This window comes from Bubalus kerabau, chromosome 6, assembly GCF_029407905.1.
Source record: "Bubalus kerabau isolate K-KA32 ecotype Philippines breed swamp buffalo chromosome 6, PCC_UOA_SB_1v2, whole genome shotgun sequence".
Lineage (NCBI taxonomy): Eukaryota > Metazoa > Chordata > Mammalia > Artiodactyla > Bovidae > Bubalus > Bubalus kerabau.
Genome location: NC_073629.1, coordinates 110,959,132 through 110,984,114, shown reverse-complemented (window position 1 = coordinate 110,984,114; position 24,983 = coordinate 110,959,132). Strand labels below are relative to the sequence as shown.

Here is a 24,983-nt window from a genome sequence, read left to right as displayed (position 1 = left end):
TTTAATAATTCTGGTAGAACTTGTATATTAAGCTGAGAAAGTATTGTATGCATTGTCTGTTTGGTGTTGCTCCTATACTCTCTTCTTAATGAACCACTGACCCTGACTTAAAAGTCTTAGTCACGTAAAGCTTTTATAAGTTTAATTGAGACTGTTAGAGTAATAGAAATTGAAGTTGGTTCATTTTATTGCTAAATGGACAAAAAAGGCCTAATAGCAATTCACAAAAGAAGTGAGATAGGTGACTCTGTGTATATATGTATGAATTTACATGAATTTCATAGTCTCATTTAAACTTTAAATTCACATTAGAATAGATATGTCAGTATTTATCTATCACATTAGCAAAAATCAAAAAATTATAATACTCATTGTTGATATGAGTTCTGTGAGATGGAGGTTCACCTTCATGCTGCTGCTGCTGCTAAGTCGCTTCAGTCGTGTCCGACTCTGTGCGACCCCATAGACGGCAGCTCACCAGGCTCCCCGGTCCCTGGGATTCTCCAGGCAAGAACACGGAGTGGGTTGCCATTTCCTTCTCCAATGCATGAAAGTGAAAAGAGAAAGTGAAGTCGCTTAGTTGTGTCCGACTCTTTGCGACCCCATAAACTGCAGCCTACCAGGCTCCTCTGTCCATGGGATTTTCCAGGCAAGAGTACTGGAGTGGGGTGCCATTGCCTTCTCCAAAGTACATTATTAATTTATCTTGAAAGTGAAAGTGAAGTCGCTCAGTCGTGTCCGACTCTTAGCGACCCCGTGGACTGCAGCCCACCAGGCTCCTCCATCCATGGGATTTTCCAGGCAAGAGTGCTGGAGTGGGGTGCCATTGCCTCTTCCTCACCTTCATAGTTGATGATAATTAGTACATAGTTTGTAAAAAGCAGTTTTGAGCGTATGTTTCAGGAATACTTTTGAATGGTCATATTATTTCACCAATGATTCATTTTTTGGGAATCTCTCAAAAGTCTGAAGTTCAGACATCATTGCCCAGAACTGGAGATCACCTCAGTGTCCACCAAAGTAAAGTATAGTATATTTATAAAGTTACATATTATGCCCCCAATAAAAATGGTTTACAAAGTGACTTCTGCTGCTGCTGCTGCTAAGTCGCTTCAGTTGTGTCTGACTCTGTGCGACCCCATAGACGGCAGCCCACCAGGCTCCCCCGTGCCTGGGATTCTCCAGGCAAGAACACTGGAGTGGGTTGCCATTTCCTTCTCCAGTGCATGAAAGTGAAAAGTGAAAGTGAAGTCGCTCAGTCTTGTCCGACCCTCAGCGACCCCATGGACTGCAGCCCACTAGGCTCCTCCGTCCACGGGATTTTCCAGGCAAGAGTACTGGAGTGGGGTGCCATTGCCTTCTCCAAAAGTGACTTCTAGTAACATAAAAATCTTAATACTAAAGCATTAATGAGCAAAGTAAGAGTGTATGTGTATCACTATATTTTAACATAGTGGTTTATAAGGCATTCACATAAATAATATAGTAAAATGAAATATATGAAAAGTATTTATAGTGGTTATTATCTTGGAGTGATGGAACTCTGAATGTAATTGATTATTTTTTCTCTATTTGCCAAATTTTATTCCCTTTGTATTTCAGGGGGTATTATTTAGTCATTTATTTGTTGTTAAAGTTTCATTTTTTAATTATAAAAGTAGTATGGGCTCAGTTAACTGTTAAAACAGTAAGCGAAGGCATAATAAGAAAAATTAATCTGTCCATTCCCACTCCCTGAGGTAATCAGTGTTTGCAGTATGATATGTGACCTATATCTTCTTTTTTTGTAATTTTTATTGTAGTGTTGTTGACTTATCTCATTATCTTCTATGCAATATATGTTTATACATGTGTGTAGATGTTTAATAGTTTTTGTTTTGCTTAGTTTTTTCAGAATGGGGCCTATACTATACCCACTTTTTGTAGCTTACTATTCTCAATCTGTGTATCCCTTGAGATGAATATAAATCAAATTCCTTGCTTTAAAAAAGAAAGTCACATAATATTGCAGAATATGAACATAACATTTATTCAGCCTTTCCTCTTATATATTCAGGAGTTTCTCGCTCCTCTTCTCTTACTCTTGCAAACCGTGCTTCAGTAAATATTTTGTTTGCATACCTAATGAACTGGTGCTTTTATTTCTAGGTTAAAGCATATATTTTTCTAATTATAAGATATTTTCAGATTACTTTCCAGGATAATTATGGTAGCTTATGGTTTTACCAGCAGTGTGATGCCTGTTTCTTGAATCCTCTTTACCAGTCCTCTTTCTAATGTTTATTATTCTGATGGAATTTTTTAAAATGTTAACTTGTGGATCCAATATGTGTTTTTCCAATTTTGTGAAGTAAAATGTCTTTATGTTGGTCATTTGGATTTTTCCTCCCGATCTGTAGGGTCTCTTTTATATTAGGGATATTGATTCTAATATGAGATTAAATTTTTCTAGTGTATTTTTGTCTTTTGGTTTTTAGGTATGTTTTACTATTCAAAAAGTTTTCATTTTTATATAGTCCAGTATGGATATATTTCCCTTTGTAGTTCCTATATTTTCCATGTTGCTTAGAATGGTCTTTGTACTTAAATATTTAAATTCTCATCAATTTCTAAAATATTTGGAGTTTTTTAGATCGACATTGTTAATATATCTGAAATTCATTTTTATGCATGAAATAAGTATGTTGCTGATGAATAACATATCTGAAGTGTAGCTGGTTATGCAAGCAGCTACATGGAATCAAAATGGCACCTGTTACTTAATAAGTTTCCCTTATATTTTGATCCAGTTTCTAGGTGGTAAAATATATTTTTAAAAGTCACATATAAGAGGACTTCTATGGATTCTTTCAGCAAAATTGGAGAACCTTCTGTGTGTGTCAACATGCATTTTGCTTAGGTAAAAATCGCAAAGATTCTGGACACACTTCCTTTCTTTGGAGTTTATAATATGAAGAATCTAAAGAACATTTCTTAATTTTATTAATACATATGTCAGGAAATAAGATGTTTTTGGTATTTATTAATAATCTAATGATATGAATATAATCAAAACATACGTGCTCATTGCTAGGAATTTCAATAAAAAACATTTGAGTACTTTACATGTAGACACTCTGCTATATATATTCTATTTGTGAGTTGAATCATAAACCTGTTAAAAGTTTTTTCCTAGTATATTTCTCTTGTTTTTTGTTTATATTAATAAATGACTTTCTGTAACAATTCTATAGGTTAACAAATTCTCAGATGACTTATAGAAAGTAAATAATTACAAACTTGTTAGCAATTTTGGCAAGAAATAAACTTTCATTAACCTATAACTTATTCCTTATAGGGAATTTTAAAAGTTTACTTATGTTTACATCTCAAATTTGTTTCCTTTTTTATTTTTTCCTCATTATAAACATATGGTTATGCTATAAAAGTTGGCATTATAAACATACAGTTATGCTTAAAAGTTGGCTTAAAACTCAACATTCAGAAGACTTAGATCATGGCATCCGGTCCCATCACTTCATGGAAGATAGACGGGGAAACAATGAGAATGAGTGATAGACTTTGGAGCACTGCAGATGGTGCCTGCCACCATGAATTTAAAAGACACTTGCTCCATGGAAGAAAAGCTGTGACTAGCCTGGACAGCATTAAAAAGCATCATATTACTTTGCCAACAAAGGTCCGTCTAGTCAAAGCTATGATTTTTCCTGTAGTCATGTATGGAGGTGAGAGTTGGACTATAAAGAAAGCTGAGCTCCGAAGAATTGATGCTTTTGAACTGTGGTTTTGGAGAAGACTCTTGAGAGTCCCTTGGACTGCAAGGAGATCCAACCAGTCCACCCTAAAGGAAATCAGTCCTGAATATTCATTGGAAGGACTGCTGCTGAAGCTGAAACTCCAGTACTTTGGCTACCTGATGCAAAGTACTGACTTATTGGAAAAGACCCTGTTGCTGGAGGAGAAGGAGACAACAGAGGATGAGATGGTTGGATGGCATCACCAATTCGATGGACATGAGTTTGAGTAAGCTCCGGGAGTTGGTAATAGACAGGGAAGCCTGGCGTGCTGCAGTCCATGGGGTCACAAAGAGTCAGACATGACTGAGCAACTGAACTGAACTGAACTGATGCTAATTGTAAAGAGTTTTGAAAATACATAAACATGTAAAATTAAACAACAGCTTTAATATCAATGCCTTGACCACCACTGTTAACGTTCTCTAGGAGGGGTAATTGGCAAAAGAAACAGTCAAGTAACAGAAGAAAATCAAAAGATTGCTAATAGATAAAATGTATCAGGAATATTTAACAGTCATTTACTTTGTATGCCATATTTTAATATAAGCCCATTTCATATGTTAACTTACATAATTGTTAGTGTACACTTAATGATGTATAAGAACTAATATCATTTTCTGCTGAAGAATCTGAGGCACTGTGAGTTAAATAACTTGCCTAAGGTCTTAAAGGTAGTAAGAGGCAGGGCCAAGGTGTGAAGTGAACACAGGTAGCTCAGCTTTAGGGTCCGTGTTATGATTACTGTGTTGGGCTGCCTCTCTAATATAAAATAGTGATCAGCTGTAATCAGCGAAATTTTTCACCTATCAGATGGATTAAAAAACTTCAAAGATGGAGAAGTTTGATAATACTATGTATTAGTGAAGACACATGTGCACTGTTGAAGGCCTTTTGGCCTTTTCAGAGGGCAGGTTGACAGTGACTGTTAAAACTTGAAGTGCATATAGATTGTTCAGTCTAGCAAATCTATTGATCAGTATCTTTCCCACAAAGAAATTACTACAGTTACCTAGGAAAACACATAATAGTGTTTTCATTGTAATGTTTTTAACAGCAAAAAACTAGAAACCACCTTAGTGTTCATGAAATGATTCAATCAAATATAGTATATCCATACTATTAAATATCAAACAGTAGTTTTAAAGGAATGAATTGGTTCTATAACTTCTATATGTTTTGACATGGAAAACTCTTGGAGACATACATTTTGAAAAGTAACTTGCAAAATTGTATGTGTAGTATTTATAGTATGGTAAAATACATATAAAATTTACCATTTTAAAGTATATAATTCATTACATTCATGATGTTGTGCAACCGTCATCACTATCTTGTTCTAAAATTTTATTTCTCTAAAGGGAAACCTCTTCCCCATTATGCTTTCACTTCTTACCTCCTCCATCTAGTCCTTGGCAACCATAAATCTGCTTTCTGTCTCTATGGGTTTGCCTATTCTAGATGTTTCATGTAAGTGGAAAGTTACAGTTTGTGGACTTTGATGCCTTGCTTCTTTCACTTAACACGATGTTTTCAAAGATCATCCATTTTGTAATATGAATCAGTACTTTGTTCCCGTTTATGGTTGAATTATTCTGTTGTTGGAAAAGTGTTGATAGACATTTGAGTGCTGTCCATCTTTTGGCTGCTCTGAATAGTGAGTGCTGCTATGAGCATTCATATATAAGTTTTTGTTTGAACACCCATTTTAATGTCTTTTGGGTACTGTATGCCTAGGAGTGAAATTCTAGAGTCAAATGGTAACTCTTTAGCTTGTTGAGGAACCACCAAACCATTTTCCAAGATGACTGCACCATTTTACATCCCCAGCAGCAACTTCTGAGTATTACATTATCTCCATATACTTGTCAACCCTTGTTAATATCCTTAAGAAAAAATAGGCATCTGATGGGTATGAGGTGGTATCCTATTGTGATTTTGATTTGCTTTTCCCTAATGACTAATGACACTGAGCATTTTTTCATGTACGAGGCCATTTGTATAGTCTCTTCAAGGAAAATGTCCAAATCTTTTGCCTGTTTTAAAACTGAGTGGTTTGCTTGTTATTGAGTTGTAGAATCTCTTTTTGTAGTCTGGATAGTAAACTTCTATTAGATTTGTGATTCAAATATTTTTTTTCCAGTTCTCTGGGTTTTCTTTTCAGTTTCATATACTTTCTTGTACTTTCATTTTTAATTTTGATGAAGTTCAGTTTATTTTTTCTGTTGTGGCTAGTTCTTTTGGTGATATATCTAAAGAAACCATTGGGAAGTTCAAGTTCATTAAGATTCGCTTGTGTTTTCGTCTAAAAGTTTTATGGTCTTAGCTCTTAAGTTTAAGTCCGTGGACCGGTGTTTAGATCCTCTATCTATTTTGAATGATTATTCTATCAGGTGAGCCACCAGGACTTCCCTGGTGGCTCAGATGGTAAAGAATCTGCCTGCAGTGCAGGAGACCTGGGTTCAATCCCTGAGTCAGGAAGATACCCTGGAGAAGAAAATGGCAATCCATTCCAGTATTCTTACCTGGGAAATTCCATGACAGAGGAGCCTGGCAGGCTACAGTCCATGGGGTCACAAAGAGTCAGACACAACTAAGTGACTAACACAGGGATATATTGAATTAGGGATAACTGGATATGTGGCTATCCAGTTCTCCTGGCATCATTTGTTGAAGAGTCTGCTCTTCATTCATTGATCTTGACATCCTTGCCAAAAATCATTTGACTAAATGTGTATGTGTTTATTTTGCACTCTCAGTTTTTAATACTTTTTGGTCATATGAGTATTCTTGTGGCAATACACACTGTTTTGATTACTGTAGCTTTGTAGCAAATTTTGAAATTGGGAAGTGTAATTCCTCAAGATTCTTTTGACTGTATTCCTTACAATTTCATAATAGTTTTAGGATTGACTTTTCCATTTCTTCAAAAGAGAAAATCTGAACCTTTGGGATTTTGATAGGATTGCATTGAATCTGTAGTTTACTTTGGGGAGTATTGGTGGTGTGATAATACTGTCTCTAGTGTAATAATGTGTGTGTCTAGATCCATAAATAAAAGATGTTTTTCTTAGGTCTTCTTTAATTTCAGAAGTTCTATATAGTTTTAAGTGTGTAAATGTGTATCTCCTTGGTTAAATTTATTCTTCACAATTATTTTATTTCTGATACTGTTGTAAATGGAATTTTCTTAATATTCTCTTTGGATTGTTGATTGCAACTGATTTTATGTTGCTTGTATTCTGCAGCTTTATTGAGTTCATTTATTAGCTCTAATTATTTTTTTGTGGACTCTAGAATTTTCTATATATAGGTTCATGTCACTGCAAATAGAGATAGTTTTACTTCTTCCTCTTCTATTTCAATGCTTTTTATTTCTTTTTCTTGTCTCGTTACTCTGGCTAGGATTTCCTATCCAGTGTTGAATAGAAGTGGCATTTTTATCTTGTTCCTGATCTAAGGGAGAAGTGATTTTTTTTAATATTTCTTTTTATTTTATTGATATATTTATTTGGCTGCTCTGAGTCTTATTTGAGGCATGGGAACTCTTAGTTGCAGCATGTAGGATCTAAATAATTCCCTGACCAGAGATTGAACCCAGGCCCCACGCATTGGGACCATGGAATCTTAGCCACTGGACCACGAGCGAAGTCCAGTGATTTTTTTTTTTTTAACCCATGTATTTTATATGTACTTATATTTGAGTTACTGTATAAAAACTCAACTCTATATATTCATAAAGGAAAATTTTTTAAAGATTGATAGTTGATTGTTGATAGTAGTTGCTTTTGAATAATGAGTCTGAACGTACTTTTCTTCCACCTTTTCTATATTTTAAACTTTTTTCATAATGAGGATATAATATTTTTAAGTTGTAAAAATAACTTTATTAAAATAAAAAGGAAATGAATACTTTTCAACAACAAAACTGTAATCTGGCAATATGATCATAAATTGCCTTTAAAGAGACCTGTAAAAGTGTACATTGAAATGGTATATAATCTTTATTAGCCAGAATAAACTTAAGTGGAAATAAAAATTTACAGCAAGTCATACATAGATCAAGAAAGCAGGAAACCAACATAGCCATAGATAAATGTTTAAAATACTAGATGTTTAAGACACCAAGATTTTTAGCTTATAAGTATGCTACTTTGTGTTCTTCTCATATTCTACTGATTTTATTTCTCTGAGTGATTTCATCTGACCTCACCTGCACCCTCAAAATAGTTAATAGTAATTTACTCAAGCTATTGCTTGTTTCCTCTCTAAAATGATTCTTGATGGTTATAATTAGCATACTTTTATGTCCTATAATTAGACTTGAACTTTGTGAAGGCTGGCTTGTGGGGCAGAGAGTTGAGAGCTGTGGTTAGAAGCCTCCAAATAAATAGTTTTACAATTTCAGTACCCTCGGGTCACCTGACACTAGCCAACTGTATTATTTTCAGGAAATGATCTTATAACTAGATTCAAAAGCAAACAGACTTCTAAGAGTACATCTCAGATGCTGAGAATTAAAAAATGATTTGAGAAATATGAATTAAGACCAGTGTTTAGTATATCAGTTTTATTAAGTGACTGAAAGGTACTGATTTATTATTATTTTAAATAATTGTTTTTAAAAGGAAATACAAAACTTTACCTTACAAGCTCAGTGGTCAAGATAATGTTAATTCATGTGCGAAGGATCTTTAGCTTGAATTCTGCTGTTTTGACTGTATCCTTAAAATATTTCTCAGTATTGTAAGGACAGAAACTAAGGGTAAACTATATTCCTAAACATATATTTTTTACATTTTATGTTTTCTTTGTATCAACATATATGTTTCCATTTTTTCTCTTGTAGTACCTGTTTGAAAATGGTAGAATAGATAACATTTTTACTGAGCCCTATTCCAGATTTATGATTGAACTTACCAAACTCTTGAAAATATGGGAACCTACAATACTTCCTAATGGTAGGATGATTATATTTTGATTCTTTTCATGATATGCCTTCTTAAATTGCTTAATTTTTATGATTATCTTTTGTAAATTGTTCATTTTATATTTGTCTTGACTTATATTTGGACTTTTGAGGAGAAAATCTTTGGTTTATTATCAGTTACTTAATAAAACTATATCTTGCATATAGTACATGAAGAGATAATGACTACTTGATATAAAAAATAACTAAAGGTTACATTTACTTTTTAGAAACCATTTTTGATATGGTAGTATTGGTAAAGTTGTACACTATACCAGTAGCTGCCACATATGCTACTTTTAGACTCTGTTAGCAGTGGATCTTTTTCAGTATTTTGAAAAAAGTACCCTGAACTTGTTGTTAAGAGAGTTAAGTCTTCATCCTTGAATTGTCTATGACCATATGTCTTTGGACAAGCCCCTAATTCACTCCTGCTCTCATGCTCCTTGCCTGTGAATGGAGAGGTTGAATGTAATACCCAGAAATGTGGTCCCCTTCTTTTGGGCTACAGAGAACCTATGAAGCATTAAAAGGAATGCAGTGGCATGATGCATTTAGCTTTCAAAGGAGGAGCTAAGAACCTGTATTTGGAAGTAACAAATAATGTATTCGTGGGCAGTCTCCCAAGAATAGAATGAGAGGTGGTAACAAAGAGGATTGGGGAGAGAACATTAGGAAAGACCTGAGGTTAACGGATATCATGAGGAAGCTGTGTTTAAAAGTATACTAATTTTAATTTTTCTGACCTCTGCTTTTCAGGAAAAATACAGATAAACTATCGTGAAGTAATTTCCCTTAATATAAATGTTTTAAATAGGAGCTGCCTTCTAATACTGTTAGCCAAATAAAACTGAAGCAGTTAACAGTAAGCATAATGATCTCAAACAAGAGTCTGCTAACTGCACCTCATGGTTGGATCTGGCCTCTTGCCTGTTTCTATATAGTTTATGAGCTAAAAATATTTTTTTACATTTCTAAATAGTTGGGGGAAATTAAGTTATATTTTGTGACATGGGAAAATTGCATGAGATTCAAATTTTTTTCTATAAATAAAATTTATAAATAGCCATACCTATTTGTTTCTGTATTGTCTACACTTCTTTATCTTTCACAACAACAAAGTTGTTCAGAGCCCTTATGGCCCACAATGCTTAATATACTTATCATCTGGCTCTTCACAGGAAAAATTTACCATGCCCTGGTCTAAAATAACAATAGATTAAAACTGTTTTAGGGGAGTGCTCACTATGTCTGTTTCACTGGAATCATCTGCCCTTTTCTTTGCAGTGCTTTTTCTATTTTTATGTATGAGGAAGAGGGACACAGAGGGGAGCAATCAGTGTTCTCCTTAGTATCCTCCTGTCTGAGAATTAAATTACGTAGTCCCTTTTAGCAGGAGCTTAGTGCTGTTTCTTTTCCCCTGTTCTGTTCAGGTTACATGTTCTCTCGCATTGAAGAAGAGCATTTGTGGGAGTGCAAACAGCTGGGTGCTTACTCACCAATCGTCCTTTTGAACACCCTCCTTTTCTTCAATACCAAATACTTTCAACTAAAGAATGTTACTGAGCACTTGCAGCTTTCTTTTGCCCATGTGATGAGACGGACGAGGACTCTGAAGTACAGTACCAAGATGACCTATCTGAGGTTCTTCCCACCTTCACAAAAACAAGAGTCAGAACCAGGTGTGGTGGAGTTTTTAAGATTTCTTTCTTTTTTAATTGAAATATAGTTGATGTACAATATTATGTTCGTTTCAGGTGTGTAACATAATGACTTGACATTTAAATACATTATGAAATGATCACCACTATAAGTCTAGTAACCATCTGTCACCATACAAAGTTACTACAGTAGTACTGGCTATGTTCTGTGTGCTGCATATTACCTCCTCATGACTGATTTATTTTATAACTGGAATCTCATACCTCTTAATCCCCTTCACCTAATTACCCCCACCCCTCTTGGCTTTGGCATCCACCAGTTTATTCTCTGTAGCTGTGAGTCTATTTCTGTTTTGTCTGTTAGTTTATTTTTTTAGATTATACATACAGATAAAATCATATGGTATTTGTCTTTTTCTCACTTTTTTCACTTAGCGTAGCACACTCTGTGTTTTCACAAATGGCAAGATTATATTCTTTTTTATAGCTGAATGGATTAATCCTTCTATTGATGGACACTTCCATATTTTGGCTATTGTCAGTAATGCTGTATTGGACATAGGGGTGCATTTATATCTTTTTGAATTAGTGTTTTTGTTTCCTTTGGGTAAAAAATACCCAGAAGCAGAATTGCTGGACCATATGGTAGTTCTGTTTTCGGTTTTTGAGGACACTGTGTGCTGTTTTCCACAGGGGCTGCGCCAGTGCACACTCAAATCACAGTGCGCAGGGTTCCCTTGTCCCTTTCATGACAGTCGTTCTGATAGATATGAGATGCTATCTTGTTGTGGGTTTTGACTTGCATTTTCCTGATGACTAGTGATGTGGAGCATCTTTGCATTTGTCTGTTGGCAGCTTGTATGTCCCTTTTGGAAAAATGTCTATTTAGATCCTCTGCCCATTTTTTAATTGCATTTTTTATATTGAGTTTTCTGAGTTCTTTGTATGATTTGTGTGTTAACCCCTTTCCAGATGTATACTTTGCAAATATCCTTACCCATTCAGTAAGCTGCCTTTTCATTTTGTGGCATTTCCTTTGCTATGCAAAATCTTTTAAGTTTGATTTGGCCCCAGTTGTTTATTTTTGCTTTGTTGTCTTCACCTGATGAGACAGAGCCAAAAAAATATTATTAACACCAATGGCAGAGTTCCCTGCCTGTGTTTTCCTCTAGGAGTCTTATGGTTTCAGGTCTTACATGTAAGTCTTTAATCCATTTTGAGTTTAATTTTGTACATGGTGTGAAAAAGTGGTTCACTTCCATTCTTTTCCATGTAGCTGTCTAGTTTTCCCAATCCATTTGTTTTAGAGTCTGTCTTTGCCCATTGTGTGTTCTTGCTTTCTTTGTCATACATTGATTGTAAAAGGATTGGTTTATGTCTGGTCTATCTGTTCTGTCCCACTGATTTGTGTCTCTGTCCTCACACCACTACCATACTGTTATGATCACTGTGGCTTTGGGTATACAGTTGAACCTTAAGCCAGCCAGTTGAAAATCTGCATATAACTTTACAGTCAGCCCTCCTCATTTACCATTTCATGTCTGCAGATTCAAAAGCCATGTATTGTGTGTATTTATTGAAAAAAATCCATGTATGAGTAGATCCACGTAGTTCAAACTTGTGTTTTTAAGAAACAACAGTAGTTTGAAGTCAGGAAGTGTGAACCTCCAGCTTTGTACTTTACTCAAGATACCTTTGGCCATTTATGGTATTTTGTGAGTTCATGTAAATTTTAGAATTAGTTGCTCTATCTTTGTGAAAAATGCAAATGGTATTTTGTTCAGTTCAGTTCAGTTCAGTCACTCAGTTGTGTCTGACTCTTTGCGACCCCATGAATGGCAACACGCCAGGCCTCCCTGTCCATCACCAACTCCTGGGGTTCACTCAAACTCATGTCCATCGAGTCGGTGATGCCATTCAGCCATCTCATCCTCTGTTGTCCCCTTCTCCTCCTGCCCCCAATCCCTCCCAGCATCAGAGTCTTTTCCAGTGAGTCAACTCTGCGCATGAGGTGGCCAAAGTATTTGAGTTTCAGCTTTAGCATCAGTCCTTCCAATGAACACCCAGGACTGATCTCCTTTAGAATGGACTGGTTGGATCTCCATGCAGTCCAAGGGACTCTCAAGAGTCTTCCCCAACACCACAGTTCAAAAGCATCAATTCTACGGCGCTCAGCTTTCTTCACAGTCCAACTCTCACATCCATACATGACCACTGGAAAAACCATACCTTGACTAGACGGACCTTTGTTGGCAAAGTAATGTCTCTGCTTTTCAATATGCTATCTAGGTTGGTCATAACTTTCCTTCCAAGGAGTAAGTTTCTTTTAATTTCATGGGTGCAGTCACCATCTGCAGTGATTTTGGAGCCCAAGAAAAAGTCTGATACTGTTTTCACTGTTCCCCATCTATTTCCCATGAAGTGATGGGACCAGATGCCATGATCTTCGTTTTCTGAATGTTGAGCTTTAAGCCAACTTTTGCACTCTCCTCTTTCACTTTCATCAAGAGGCTTTTGAGTTCCTCTTCACTTTCTGCCATAAGGGTGGTGTCATCTGCATATCTGAGGTTGTTGATATTTCTCCTGGCAATCTTGATTCCAGCTTGTGTTTCTTCCAGCCCAGCATTTCTCATGATGTACTCTGCATATAAGTTAAATAAGCAGGGTGACAATATACAGCCTTGACGTACTCCTTTTCCTATTTGGAACCAGTCTGTTCCATGTCCAGTTCTAACTGTTGCTTCCTGACCTGCATACAAGTTTCTCAAGAGGCAGGTCAGGTGGTCTGGTATTCCCATCTCATTCAGAATTTTCCACAGTTTATTGTGATCCACACAGTCAAAGGCTTTGGCATATTCAGTAAAGCAGAAATAGATGTTTTTCTGGAACTGTCTTCCTTTTTTGATGATTGAGCAGATGTTGGCAATTTGATCTCTGGTTCCTCTGCCTTTTGAAAAACCAGTATTTTGTTAGGGATTGCATTGAATCTGTCAGTTTTTTTGGAATAGGCATTTTAACACTGTTCTTTCAGTCTATGAGCATCTTAGACTGATCTTCCAATTTCTTTGTATCTTTTTATAGTTCTTAGAGTACAGGTCTTTCACCTCTTTGGTTAAATTTCTTCCTAGGTATTTTATTATTTTCGATGCAGTTGTAAATGGGTTTCTTTTCTTAATTTCTGTTTCTGATAGATTGTTATGAGTGTATAGAAATCTGAAATATTTCTGCATGTTTTGTATCCTGTAAAATGTATTTACTAGAATTGATTTATTCTTACAATTTTTTGGTAGTGTCTTTAGAATTTTCTCTATATAGTATATCTGCAGGTAGTGATGGTTTTACTTCTTCTTTTTCCAGTTTGAATATTTAAAAATATTTTCTTGTAACCTGTGATGTGTCTTTTAGTATTATTTTAAAATATTTATTTATTTTATTTATTTGGCTCCTCCAGGTCTTTGATCTTCGTTGTGGCATACAGAATCTTTAATTGTTGCAAATGTGGCATCTAATTCCCTGGCAAAAGATTGAACCTGGGTCCCCTGCATTGGGAGCATGGAATCTTAGCCACTGGACCGCCAGCAAAGTTCTTGATTTTTAAAAATTTCCTTTTCTTGTTTGATTGCTTAGGACTTTGTAAATTGCCTCGGTCTTTGTAGGATTTCCATGGCTAGGATTTCATCCAATACTATGTTGAATAAAACGGTCAGGAGTGACCATCTTGTCTTATTCTCCAACTTAGAGAAAATTTATTCAGCTTTTCACCATTGGGTATAATGTTAGTTGTGAGTTTATCATATATCACATTTATTATGTGGGTATCTTCCGTCTGTAGCTGCTTTGTTGAGTTTTTATCAGAAATGGATGTTGAATTTTTTTTAAAAGCTTTTTCTGCATCTACTGAGATTACCTTATGCTTTTTATCCTTCATTTTCTTAATGTGGTGTATTATGTTGATTTGTGAATATTGAATCATTCTTGTATCCCTGGGATAAATCCCATTTGTTCATGGCATATGATCCTTTGAATGTATGGTTGAATTCAGTTTGCTGATATCTTGTTGAGGATCAGTGATATTGGCATGTCATTTTATTTTTCTGGTGTCTTTGTCTGGTTTTGGTATCAGGGTTCTGCTGGCCATGTAGAATGAGTTTGCAAGAGTTCCTTCCTCTCCTGTTTTGGAATAGTTTGAGAGGGATAGGTATTAACTCTTACCTAAATGTTTGGTAAACTCATCTCTGAAGCCATCTGGCTCCAGGTTTTGTTTTTTGAGAGTTTTATGATTATTGATCCAGTTTTATTATTGGTGATTGGTCTGTTCATGTTTTCTATTTCTTGCCTGATTTAGTCAGATAGTATGTTTCTAAGAATTTATCCATTTTTTTCCCCTAGGTTGTCTAATTTGTTGGCATAGAACTGTTCACGGTAATCTCTTGTGATCCATTGTATTTCTGTGGTGTCAGTTGTAACATCTGTTTGAATTTTCATTTTATTTATTTGAGCCCTCTCTTTTTGTTTTTGATGAATCTGGTTAGTTTTGTTCATCTTTTCAAAGAACAGGTTCTCTTCTATTTTTTTGTTTCTATTTTATGTATTTTCACTTTTGATCTTTATTATTACTTCCTTTACCAACCGGTTTTCGGCTGTTCTTTTTCTAGTTCCTTTAGGTATAAAGTTAGATTATTTGAGTTTTTTGTTTCCTAAGGTAGACCTATATCACTATAAACGTCCCTCTTAGAACTGTTTTTGCTGCAGCTGATAGATTTTTGTCTCAAAGTACGTGTTTTTTTTTAAATTTCCTCGTTGATTTCTTCAGTGATCCATTGATTGTTCAGTAGCATGTTGTTTGGACTCCACATATTTGTTTTTTCCAGTGTTTTCCTTTTAGTTGATGTCTAGTGTGATAGCATTATGGTTGGGAAAGATGCTTAGTATGATTTCAACTTTGGGGTGACAGAGGATGAGATGGTTGGATGGCATCACTGACTCAGAGGACATGAGTTTGAGCAAACTCCAGGAGACAGTGAAGGACAGGGAAGCCTGGTTTGCTGCAGTCCATAAGGTCATAGACTCAGACATGACTTGGCAACTGAATACAACAAACTTATTGAGATTTGTTCTGTGGTCTGATGTGATGTATCTGGAGAATGTTCCATGTGTACTTGAATATTACTTTGTTTGGGGATGGAACATACTGTTTATTAAGTTCGTCTGGTCAAATGTGTCCTTTAAGGCCAGTGTTTCCTTATTGATGTGTCCATTGATATAAATAGGATGTTAGAGTCCCCCTGCTGTTGTGGTATTATTGTCACTACCTCCTTTTGTGTCTGTTAATATTTGCTTATTATTGTATTTAGGTACTCCTGTGTAGGATGCATACATACATACAAGTGTTTTGTATTATTGTTGGAACATTCCCTTTATCGTTATGCAGTGTCCTTCTTCCATCTTTGTTTTAAAGTCTTTTTAGTCTGATATAAGTACTGCTACCCCAGCTTTCTGTTTCTGTTTCTGTGGAATATCTTTTTCTTTTCCCTTGCTTTCAGTCTGTGTGTCTTCAGGTCTGAAGTGAGTCTTTGATATGCAGCATATATATGGATCTTATTTTGGTATCCATTCAGGCACCCTTTGTCTTTAGATTGCAGCATTTAGTTGATTTACATGTAAAGTAGTGATTGCTATGTACAGGACAGGGAAGCCTGGCATGCTGCAGTCCACGGGGGTCACAAAGAGTCCAACACAGCTTAATGACTGAACAACAAAAACGTATTTATTACCATTTAAAAAATTTTTATGATTGTTTGTATTGTTCATGTCTGTTTCTTTTCTTCTTGCTCTCTTCCCTTGCAGTTTGATTACTTTTTAGTTTTGTTTGTATTCTTTTTTCTTTTTCATGTGTGTATCTGTTATTCGGTTTTGGTTAGTGGTTATCATGAGGCTCTTATATAACAACTTATGTATATAGCAGTCTATTTTCAGTTGATGGTTGCATAAGTTTGTGTGTGTTCTAAAAGCACTACATTTTTACTCTCACCACCCCACCCCATCTTTTATGTTTTGACAAATTTTATTTATTTAATGTTGTATTTTCTTTAATCATTATAGATTATTTGATCTTACTACTTTTGTAATCTTCATACTAGCTGCATAGATGGTTGAGTCACTACCTTTAGTATGTGCTTGCCTTTACATTGAGTTTTTTTCTTCCATAATTTTCATATTTCAAGTAATGGCCTTCTTTTTATGTTCAAAGAAGTCCCTTGAACATTTGTTGTAGGGTCAGTTTTGTAATGATAAACTCCTTTAACTTCTGCTTGTTTGGGAAACTTTATTTCACCTTTAGTTCTGAATGATAATCTTGACAGTATTCTTGGTTGTAAATTTTTTCCTTTAACCATTTTGAATATCTCATGCCACTGCCTTCTGGCTTTAAAGTTTCTGCTGAAAAGTCAGCTGATGGTCTTGTGGGGGCTCCTCTGTATGTAACTAGTTATTTCTCTCTTTTGCTCAGTCATGTCTGACTCTTTGCAACCCCGTGGACAGCAGCACACCAGGCTTCCCTGTCCTTCACCATCTCCCAGAGCTTGCTCGAACTCACGTCCATTGAGTCGGTGATGCCATCCAGCCATCTCGTGCTCTGTCACCCCTTTCTTCTCCTTGCTGCTTTAAATATTCTCTATCTTTAACTTTTGACACTTTAGTTATAATGTGCCTCAGTGTAGGTTTCTTTGCGTTCATCTTGTTTGGGACTCTCCATTTCCTGGAATTGGATGACTTGATACTTTTTCAAGTTAGTGACGTTTTCAGCCAGTTTTTTCTTCAAATAGATTTTCTGTTTCTTTCCTGCCTTCTTTGGGAATCCTTATAATGCATATGTTAGTATGCTTGATGTTGTCCCCAGAAGTCTTTCAAACTGGTTTTTTTTTAAGTTTTTGCCTATTTTATTTGGAACAATTCCTTTGTCTTTTCAATTTTCCTAGCTCTCTGCGTTTGTTTCTATGTACTAGATAGATGAGCCACATCTGCCAGCCTTTAAAGGGTGACTTTATGTAAAAGGGCTGCATGCACCCTTCTCTGTGGTTAGGCCATGATGGCTGTAGGTTTACTGGTGTGCAGGACTGGACCCTGACAAAGCTGGCTCTAATGGTGAGTTGTGACCGTTGAAGGCAGTATGGTTTGCAGGGCCATCTCCTAGGGTAGAGCTGCTTTGGAGGGGCTCTAGTGCTGGCCAGAGCCATTTGCTAGGTGTAGTAGTGTAGTTTTGGAGGAGCGCCAGCTTGGATGGATCTACAGGTGAGCCTGGGATGAGATGGGGAGAGTCAAACTGGCGCCCACCAGCCCTGGACCAAGTAGGCGTAGGTGAGCAAAGATCCTGGTGTTCCTCAGTGGCTACAGAACCAGAGAAAATTATAAAAGTCCCTGGCTCTGCTGCACACACCCTAAAATCAGTCAGTGACTCTCCTTCACATATGACCCAGGTCCTCTTCAAACTGCTGTCTCTGGGACTTGGGGCAAGAGAGTTTTTGCATGTGCCTTTTAAGTTTTAGTTTCCTACAGACCTCTGGATGTAAGTCCCACTGGTTTTCAAATCCAGGTGTTATGGGGGTTTGTTGGCTTATCTCTCTGGTGCTGGTTCCCCCTAGGCTGAGGAGCTCGATGCAGAGTTTGGACACTTTGCTCCTTAGGAGGACCTCTGCAGCTGTGATGTCCTCTCTGCCTGTGGGTCCTGGCCAGATACCATTTCTGCCTCTCTTACTCATCTTAATGGTGATTTTCTTTTTATCTTTAGTTGAGGAAAATCTTTTGTGCTGGTCTTCAGGTCTTTCTCAAGGATAGTTGCTCTGTGTATAGTTGTAGTTTTGGTGTGTTCATGGAAAGAGGAGCCCAGGATCTTCCTACTCTTGCATCTTGTCCCCTCCTTGTAAGATTTCTATTTGAAATCTTATTAGTATTCAGATAGACACTTATTAGAGAAGAGTAATTGCAAATTCTAGACATGGAAGAGTATAGCTTTAGTTTAACATATAAATGCTTTACTCTATTGTATATTAAAGGCTTGACTTAAAATTAGAAGAATCAGTTGCTTCAGTATGCTTTTATTGGTGGGCTATTTTGGTGGAGGGGGAGTGGTTGCCATGCTGCATGGCTTGTGGGATCTTAGTTCCCTGACCAGGATTCAAACTCATGCCCGCTTCAGTGCAGAGTATTAATCACTTAAAAGTCCTCTTTTATTGTCATTTAAATTAGACATTCTAATTTAATTCGTTAGGGATGTAACCCAGATAATCTTCAGTTTAAAACTTTGCAAGAAATTGAAATATACAGCCAAGATTGGGGATCATTGATTTAGAGGCAACAGATGGGTCAATTACTAGTTAAAAGGAACTTGCATAACTTTTAAATCTAGTGTTTCTAAAAGTTTCGGGGTTTTTGACCAGAGTACTCTGTTTTTGTTAACTCATTATTGACCACAGGATTTTTGTAGAAACTAACACCTTTGGCTGGTGGTTTTTATTTTGACCAGCCAGGTATTAATTCTGTTATTTCACTAACGCTTTGTGGGTTCTTGCATTCAGTAGTTACACTTGACACACCTGTGAAGTCTTCTAATTTTCTTGAAATGTTGTCTTTAGTCCTCTCTTCTGTAGAAGCAGAGGTACATTGTCCAGCACCATGAATTTCCCTGTATGTATCAGAATCAATGACTACGGCCTTTTGTCTTATTTTTGTCCTAATATTTGCATTGTTTGAATCAGAACTATATTTTGAAAAACTATCATCTTCCAAGACACTAGTATATATGTCACTTGGAAAATCAGAGAAAGTACCTGTATAAATTTCACCAAAAAATTCTTCTTTACTCAAAAATTTTCAATGTGTCAGTTTTGAAAATTTTATGTTAATATATACAAGGCTGGTACAAAAACCTAATGGAGCAAAACGTGAATGATAACAATCCTAAGTTACATAATGAATCCTTGGTCAGTTTTAAACTCTTAACAACTTCACCTGGTGATGTTAATTGTATCACTCTCTAAAAATGTGTTGATATGTCTCTAGTCAATAATATGTTAACGCTGTAAAATTCTGAGGGAACTTAAACCTGTCCTAGAGTATACTGCCGTCATACACAGTAGAAAAATACCAGCAGTGACTGTTTTATTAGAAGGTTTATGATCTTGCATTCTAAAAAATCTGTTAATAATTTGTTTTTAATATTTAAAAATTAATGTTATTATGGAACTAGAAATTATATTTATTTTGAACAGAATTGCAAGTTCTGAAATTCCCAAAACCAAGCTGTTATTTCCTTGAGATAAGAGTGAAGTATATATATTTTGAATGTAAGAATTTTAAATTACTGAAACTAGAATCTGTAAAGAATAATTGTGATGTTCATCTTGTATTTACTTTTTTCTCAGTTGCTCGTTTACTTTAGAAAATACTAAGATTATCTTGCTTTTTCCACCATGCATTCATACCCTCTTATATTTTGTTTATATATAGCCCACTTTATGCTCTTAATTGATATTAATTCAGCAACTTCCCCTGTGGTCCAGTACCTAAGAATCCACGCTCCCAATACAGGGGTTGCAGGTGTGATCCCTGGTTGGGGAACTAGATCTCACATGCCATGACTAAAGAGTTCACATGCCACAGCTAAAGATTCCACATGTCGCAACTAAGACCTGGTTCTGCCAAATAAATAAAAATAGGTAACTTTAAAAATTTATATTAATTCAAGGAGGTAGAGACAATGGGACAACATTTCCCTGTTTTCTGATTAGGTGCTTGACCAGATTGGTAGTAAATTTAGCTTCTTTTATGAATGAGCAGCTAGCACATTTTCTATTTAGATAGTCTCTAAGTGGAAAACTGGATGACATGCCTAATTCAGAACTAATACGGGAAGCTGGGGAAATTTTTGGATCAGTTGTTAAAAGCAGATATGAGAAAAGAAGAAGAAAACTTTTTTTCCTTCAGGTTTCCAGATCCACCTAATGTTCTCTTGTAGTTTGAATGGAGAAAGTGGGAAGGAAACAGCCTGCTTTCCATGTCTTTACCCTGGCTTCTTTCTGATAACCCTTGGCCTCTGCACAACTCTGTTGGTGAAAAAGGGATTGCTCTTTCCTTATCAAATGGTCAGCTTTACTGAGAATTCTTTTTCTGACAAAAGATTTCATTTCTCATAATACTATAACAAATGAAAGAGACTTAAACAAATGCCCAGTGGACACTGGTGTCCTACAGGAGAACTATTTTCAGAGAAAGAGGTGCCAGCTTCTGTTTTGATCTCTACTACAGGAGAACATGCAGAACCCTTTTTTCTCTTTATTTTGCTATGGATTAAGAACCCTATGCCTAATAAAATCGCCTAACAAAGTCAGGCTCAGAATTGAGACGTACTCTCAGGCATCATGCTTTTTGTCATGCTGCCCCAACTTGGGTAAGGATAGAAACATAAATTCTACAGGACAGGGACTTTGTTTGATTAACCCAGCACTAGTCTAGTGCTTCCATAGATCCTCAATAAATACTTGTTGAACATGTGAGTAAGTGAAAGGAAGGGAAAGGGAACCATATAAGTGGGTGTCTTAAGACATGAAGAAAGACTTTTCTGATTCTTTGATTATAATTTTCTGTCTCAAGATAAACTAACCATTGGCAAGAGGAAACGAAATGAAGATGATGATGTTCCGGTGGGTGTGGAGATGGCAGAGAATACTGATAACCCCCTCAGATGCCCAGTCCGACTTTATGAGTTTTACCTGTCCAAATGGTAAGTGATTTTCCTCTGAACTTGATACAGCACACTTCAAAAAGTAATTATTATACTTTAGATTTCAGATGCTCAAATCCCAGAAATGTAGCTGGTCTGTGACTTTAAACAAAGATTTACTTACAGTTTCATTTTTTTCCCCACTTTCATATCTGCCTGGATTTTGAACCAAGAAACAAATTGCTTTATCTTGAGCATTTTTCCCCAAAAATCTCTTAAAAAGCAAGAATCACTGTCATTGTTTGGTCTGCTATGAATTTGTTATTTACATAGAAAAACAGGGGAAAGACTGTACTGCTAAGTCTATAAATGAGAAAACAGTTTTTAAAGAATTGACATTTTTTGAGTGGTCTTTTTCTTACAGAAACTTTATGATTTTAAAAAGTTGCAAGATCCACACTAAAGCCATTTTTTTTTTCCGAAGAAACACAATGACTAGGTTTGCTCTTCAGCAGAGCTGTGTGGAGTATTTTGGGGACTCATTGCAGGGTATTGGGTACTGAGGATGAGTCTCAGCCATAGTGTCACTTGTGAGTTGAATTTTTTTTTTGCTCCTGGTAAGTTTTAAGTACTAATACTTGTGAAGGATTTGCATTTTGTCATCTATTAACATTATATTTACTTCGAATCCAGTGTGATTCCTGAGTGTGGGGGAAAAAATATGCAGTTACAGGTTGCTCCTGGAGCATAAATGTCTATAAACTTGTTTATCTCTGTGGGTACATTGTTTACGATGTTAGTCATAGTACGAAAGATAGAGAGCCATTATACGTAAAGAGTAATTACATGTGTGCTGTACTCTCTGATCCCAGTTTTTTCTCTCTCTTTTCTTTCCTGTGATAGCTCTGAAAGTGTGAAGCAGAGGAATGATGTGTTTTACCTTCAGCCTGAGCGCTCCTGTGTTCCAAATAGCCCCATGTGGTACTCCACATTTCCCATAGACCCTGGGACCCTGGACACCATGTTAACACGTATTCTCATGGTGAGGGAGGTACACGAAGAACTTGCCAAAGCCAAATCAGAAGACTCTGATGTTGAATTATCAGATTAAAGTGGAAGTGGGGTTCCTATTTTCATACATGTTGGTATGCACCAAACTGTGAATGCATCCAGCTTTGGAAAACAATAAGTCCCAAGTCCTCTTGACTTGATTATGAGGTAATGGAAAACAGACAGCTCGTGAACCACAGTGTGGATGTACAAATGGAAACTGAAGGAAAGGATGTGAGCTGAGAAACCTTGTTCTCCGGCAGTGATATCACTCTTAGACATCTTCAGAATGACTAACCAATTTCTCTGAGTGGTGCATAATCTTATTTTGTTTGGGAATAACAAATTGTGGAATATTTTTAAGGAAAACTGTTGTATAAAATTCTACCATAGTAACCTTAGACCTTAGAGAGGTAGCTTTGGAGTGAAGCCTTGGCTGCAGCAGGCTACTTGGGCAAGCCCTCTGTAAAAGTCAGGGCAGAAATCAGTACAGAGCCAAGAGTGGCATCAGACGAAGACTGTGGGGCCCAGACTTGAAGACCCAATAAAAATACTCAGCCTTTTTTTTTTTTTTTTAAAGGTAGAGAGTGATGTGGTCTTGATTTTGATTTTCACTGCCAAGCCAATTCTGTGAAGGATAGACGCCTCTGGTACTTTTGCCATAGGGTCCCTCACATCAGGGGAAAAGGCCTTCACTGCTGTTCATACAGTAATGTGTCCCCTTCACTTTCTGGGTCTAGCCTTCTCAGCTGTGGGTCTGGATGTGGGTAAATTAAGTTAAAGGGGCTGAAACTTGCAAAATAATTATGCACACAGAAAATCTGTGGCACTTGTTAGACCCCAAGTGTCTTGAAATGTTTGTAGAAAACCCACTAAAATGCCCACTTCTCTGGGTGTCAGCCTTTATTGCTGCTGTCTCACAGCATGAGCTGTGGGACACAGAAGTGGGGGTTCTTTTGTTTTTATTTTATCCCCAAATGGCAGCTTTCCTCCCGTTGTTTATCTTCCCGTTTCCCAAATAATTTCTGTTATTTTGTCTTTTGCACCAGTTTCTGGAGGCCCTTGTCATTTCAAAAAGAAGAGTCTCTCCTTTCTCTGGCAAACCTGTGGGTGATTCCACAGAGACACAGTGTTACTTAGCTATCAGAATTATGGTAGAAGAAGAACTAGTATTTTCCTATATAAAGCATTGGAAGATGACCTTGTTACCCTAAGACACTTAAATAAATAAATAGGATTCTGGGGTTAGTATACAAAGACACTGACAGTCTTGCATATATCTACAAGGTCCTCTTATAGCATTATTCCAAACTAGCTGTTTTAGTAGTTTGATGAGGATCAAGTCATAGGAGTGTTTGGCAAATGGATCCATTTCCTTCTTCTCCATTCTGTTTCTTCCCCACAAAATTTTGAATCAAAGCTTCTATAATATTGGCCAATCACAGAATTTCTTTAGCTGAGGTTAATTTGATCCTTTAATAGAAATGAGAGAAGTCTAAAAAGCCTCTTAGAAATTTTAACCTTGAAAGACTTGACCATATGTCCCATTTTTTAGATGGGAGTGGCAGGTGGTTTTTTTGTTTTTTAATAAATAAATTTAAATACAATAAAAATTTTAAAGTAGGCCTTTTGACATTGTGTACTTATGGTTCTGTCCCTCTGCCTGTAACAAATCTTGTTTTTGTTACCAAGAACTATGTGAAAGAAGTAAATCTGCCCTAGTTCTGTATGATTAATTCCATCTGTGTTTGTCATTTCTGACTGGAAAACTTACTTCCAGACCTTGTTTGATATGGAGGAAAAACAATTGGATTGTCTGATAAGTCTGCCAATAAACTATCCAGAAACATCAGGTGTAATAGTCCCCACTAAGAAATTTTATGGTTTATATAGACACTAATGTTTCCCGTTCTGTAGAAATGCAAATTTATGGCATAGTAGATAAACTATTATAAAACACTAGAGAGAGAGGAAAAAATTCTGTATCTTTTAATTGAAAACAGCCAATATCCAGGTAAACAACTGTATCAAGATGTCAGTTGCATGTTAGTCCACAGAGTTGTCCAGATCCTGGAATAATTTGTAAAAGAAAATATTGATTCATTATTGGTCATTCCTCATAAGCATAGCTGTTGATGTGTGTGTCCAGTTATTTGCTTTTTTAAATTTTATTAAAATAATGTAAAATTGGTTCTTTTTCCCCCAGGGGAGGAAAAAAATATCAAACAAGAGAAACATTAAATTATCTGTTGTTCTTTGTTTTTTAAACACTTTCGGGTTTTCACCTTGCAGAAACCACAGAAATATTCCCTTAGAATAAAATAGTATATTTGTATTTGATGGGTGAATTATTCATTTTCTTTATGTCTTGAAAGAATTTTAAATATTTTTTTCTGTTTGACCCTATTGGTATGATCCAACAGATGGTATATTACAAAGAAAGAGATCAGTTTTCAGAAAATAAATTATTTGGTTTTTACTCAGTCCAGAAAACATTGTTTCATTGCAAAATCTTTTCAATTGTTTTTTTCCCCCATCAAAGACTTGTTCTGGTTTTTAATTTATTACTGTTTTCAAAGCCCTGAAAGCTAGAAGCATCAAGTATTAGGTTGGTGCAAAAGTAACTGCGGTTTTGCATTGTTGAACTTTGCTGTTTGATATTAATGAGCACATTCTTAAATGTGGTTATATTATACATTATTTTAATGCACATTTCTTTTGCTAATGACTTATTACTTGCTGTTTATTTTATATTTATTTTAGATTTAGGGAAATGATATTAGACAAAAAGC

At 36.0% G+C, this 24,983-nt stretch overlaps 1 protein-coding gene across 9 annotated transcripts in view; it reads left to right on the top strand.

Moving 5' to 3' along the window:
- Positions 1-24,433, top strand: part of ZMYM4 (zinc finger MYM-type containing 4) — a 160,407-nt gene extending 135,974 nt beyond the window's left edge. For 5 of the 9 annotated variants that reach the window (XM_055586439.1, XM_055586431.1, XM_055586433.1 and 2 more), the window contains 4 exons: positions 8,644-8,755; positions 10,197-10,445; positions 21,072-21,201; positions 22,045-24,433. In XM_055586439.1, coding sequence (XP_055442414.1) covers positions 8,644-8,755; positions 10,197-10,445; positions 21,072-21,201; positions 22,045-22,252 — 699 coding nt within the window. In that variant the 3' untranslated portion in view covers positions 22,253-24,433. Of the gene's footprint in view, positions 1-2,789; positions 2,900-3,428; positions 4,794-8,643; positions 8,756-10,196; positions 10,446-21,071; positions 21,202-22,044 lie in introns of those variants that run through there. The other 4 variants (XR_008716090.1, XM_055586438.1, XM_055586436.1 and 1 more) reach the window with 4 other exon arrangements.
- The last annotated feature ends 550 nt before the right edge of the window (positions 24,434-24,983 follow it).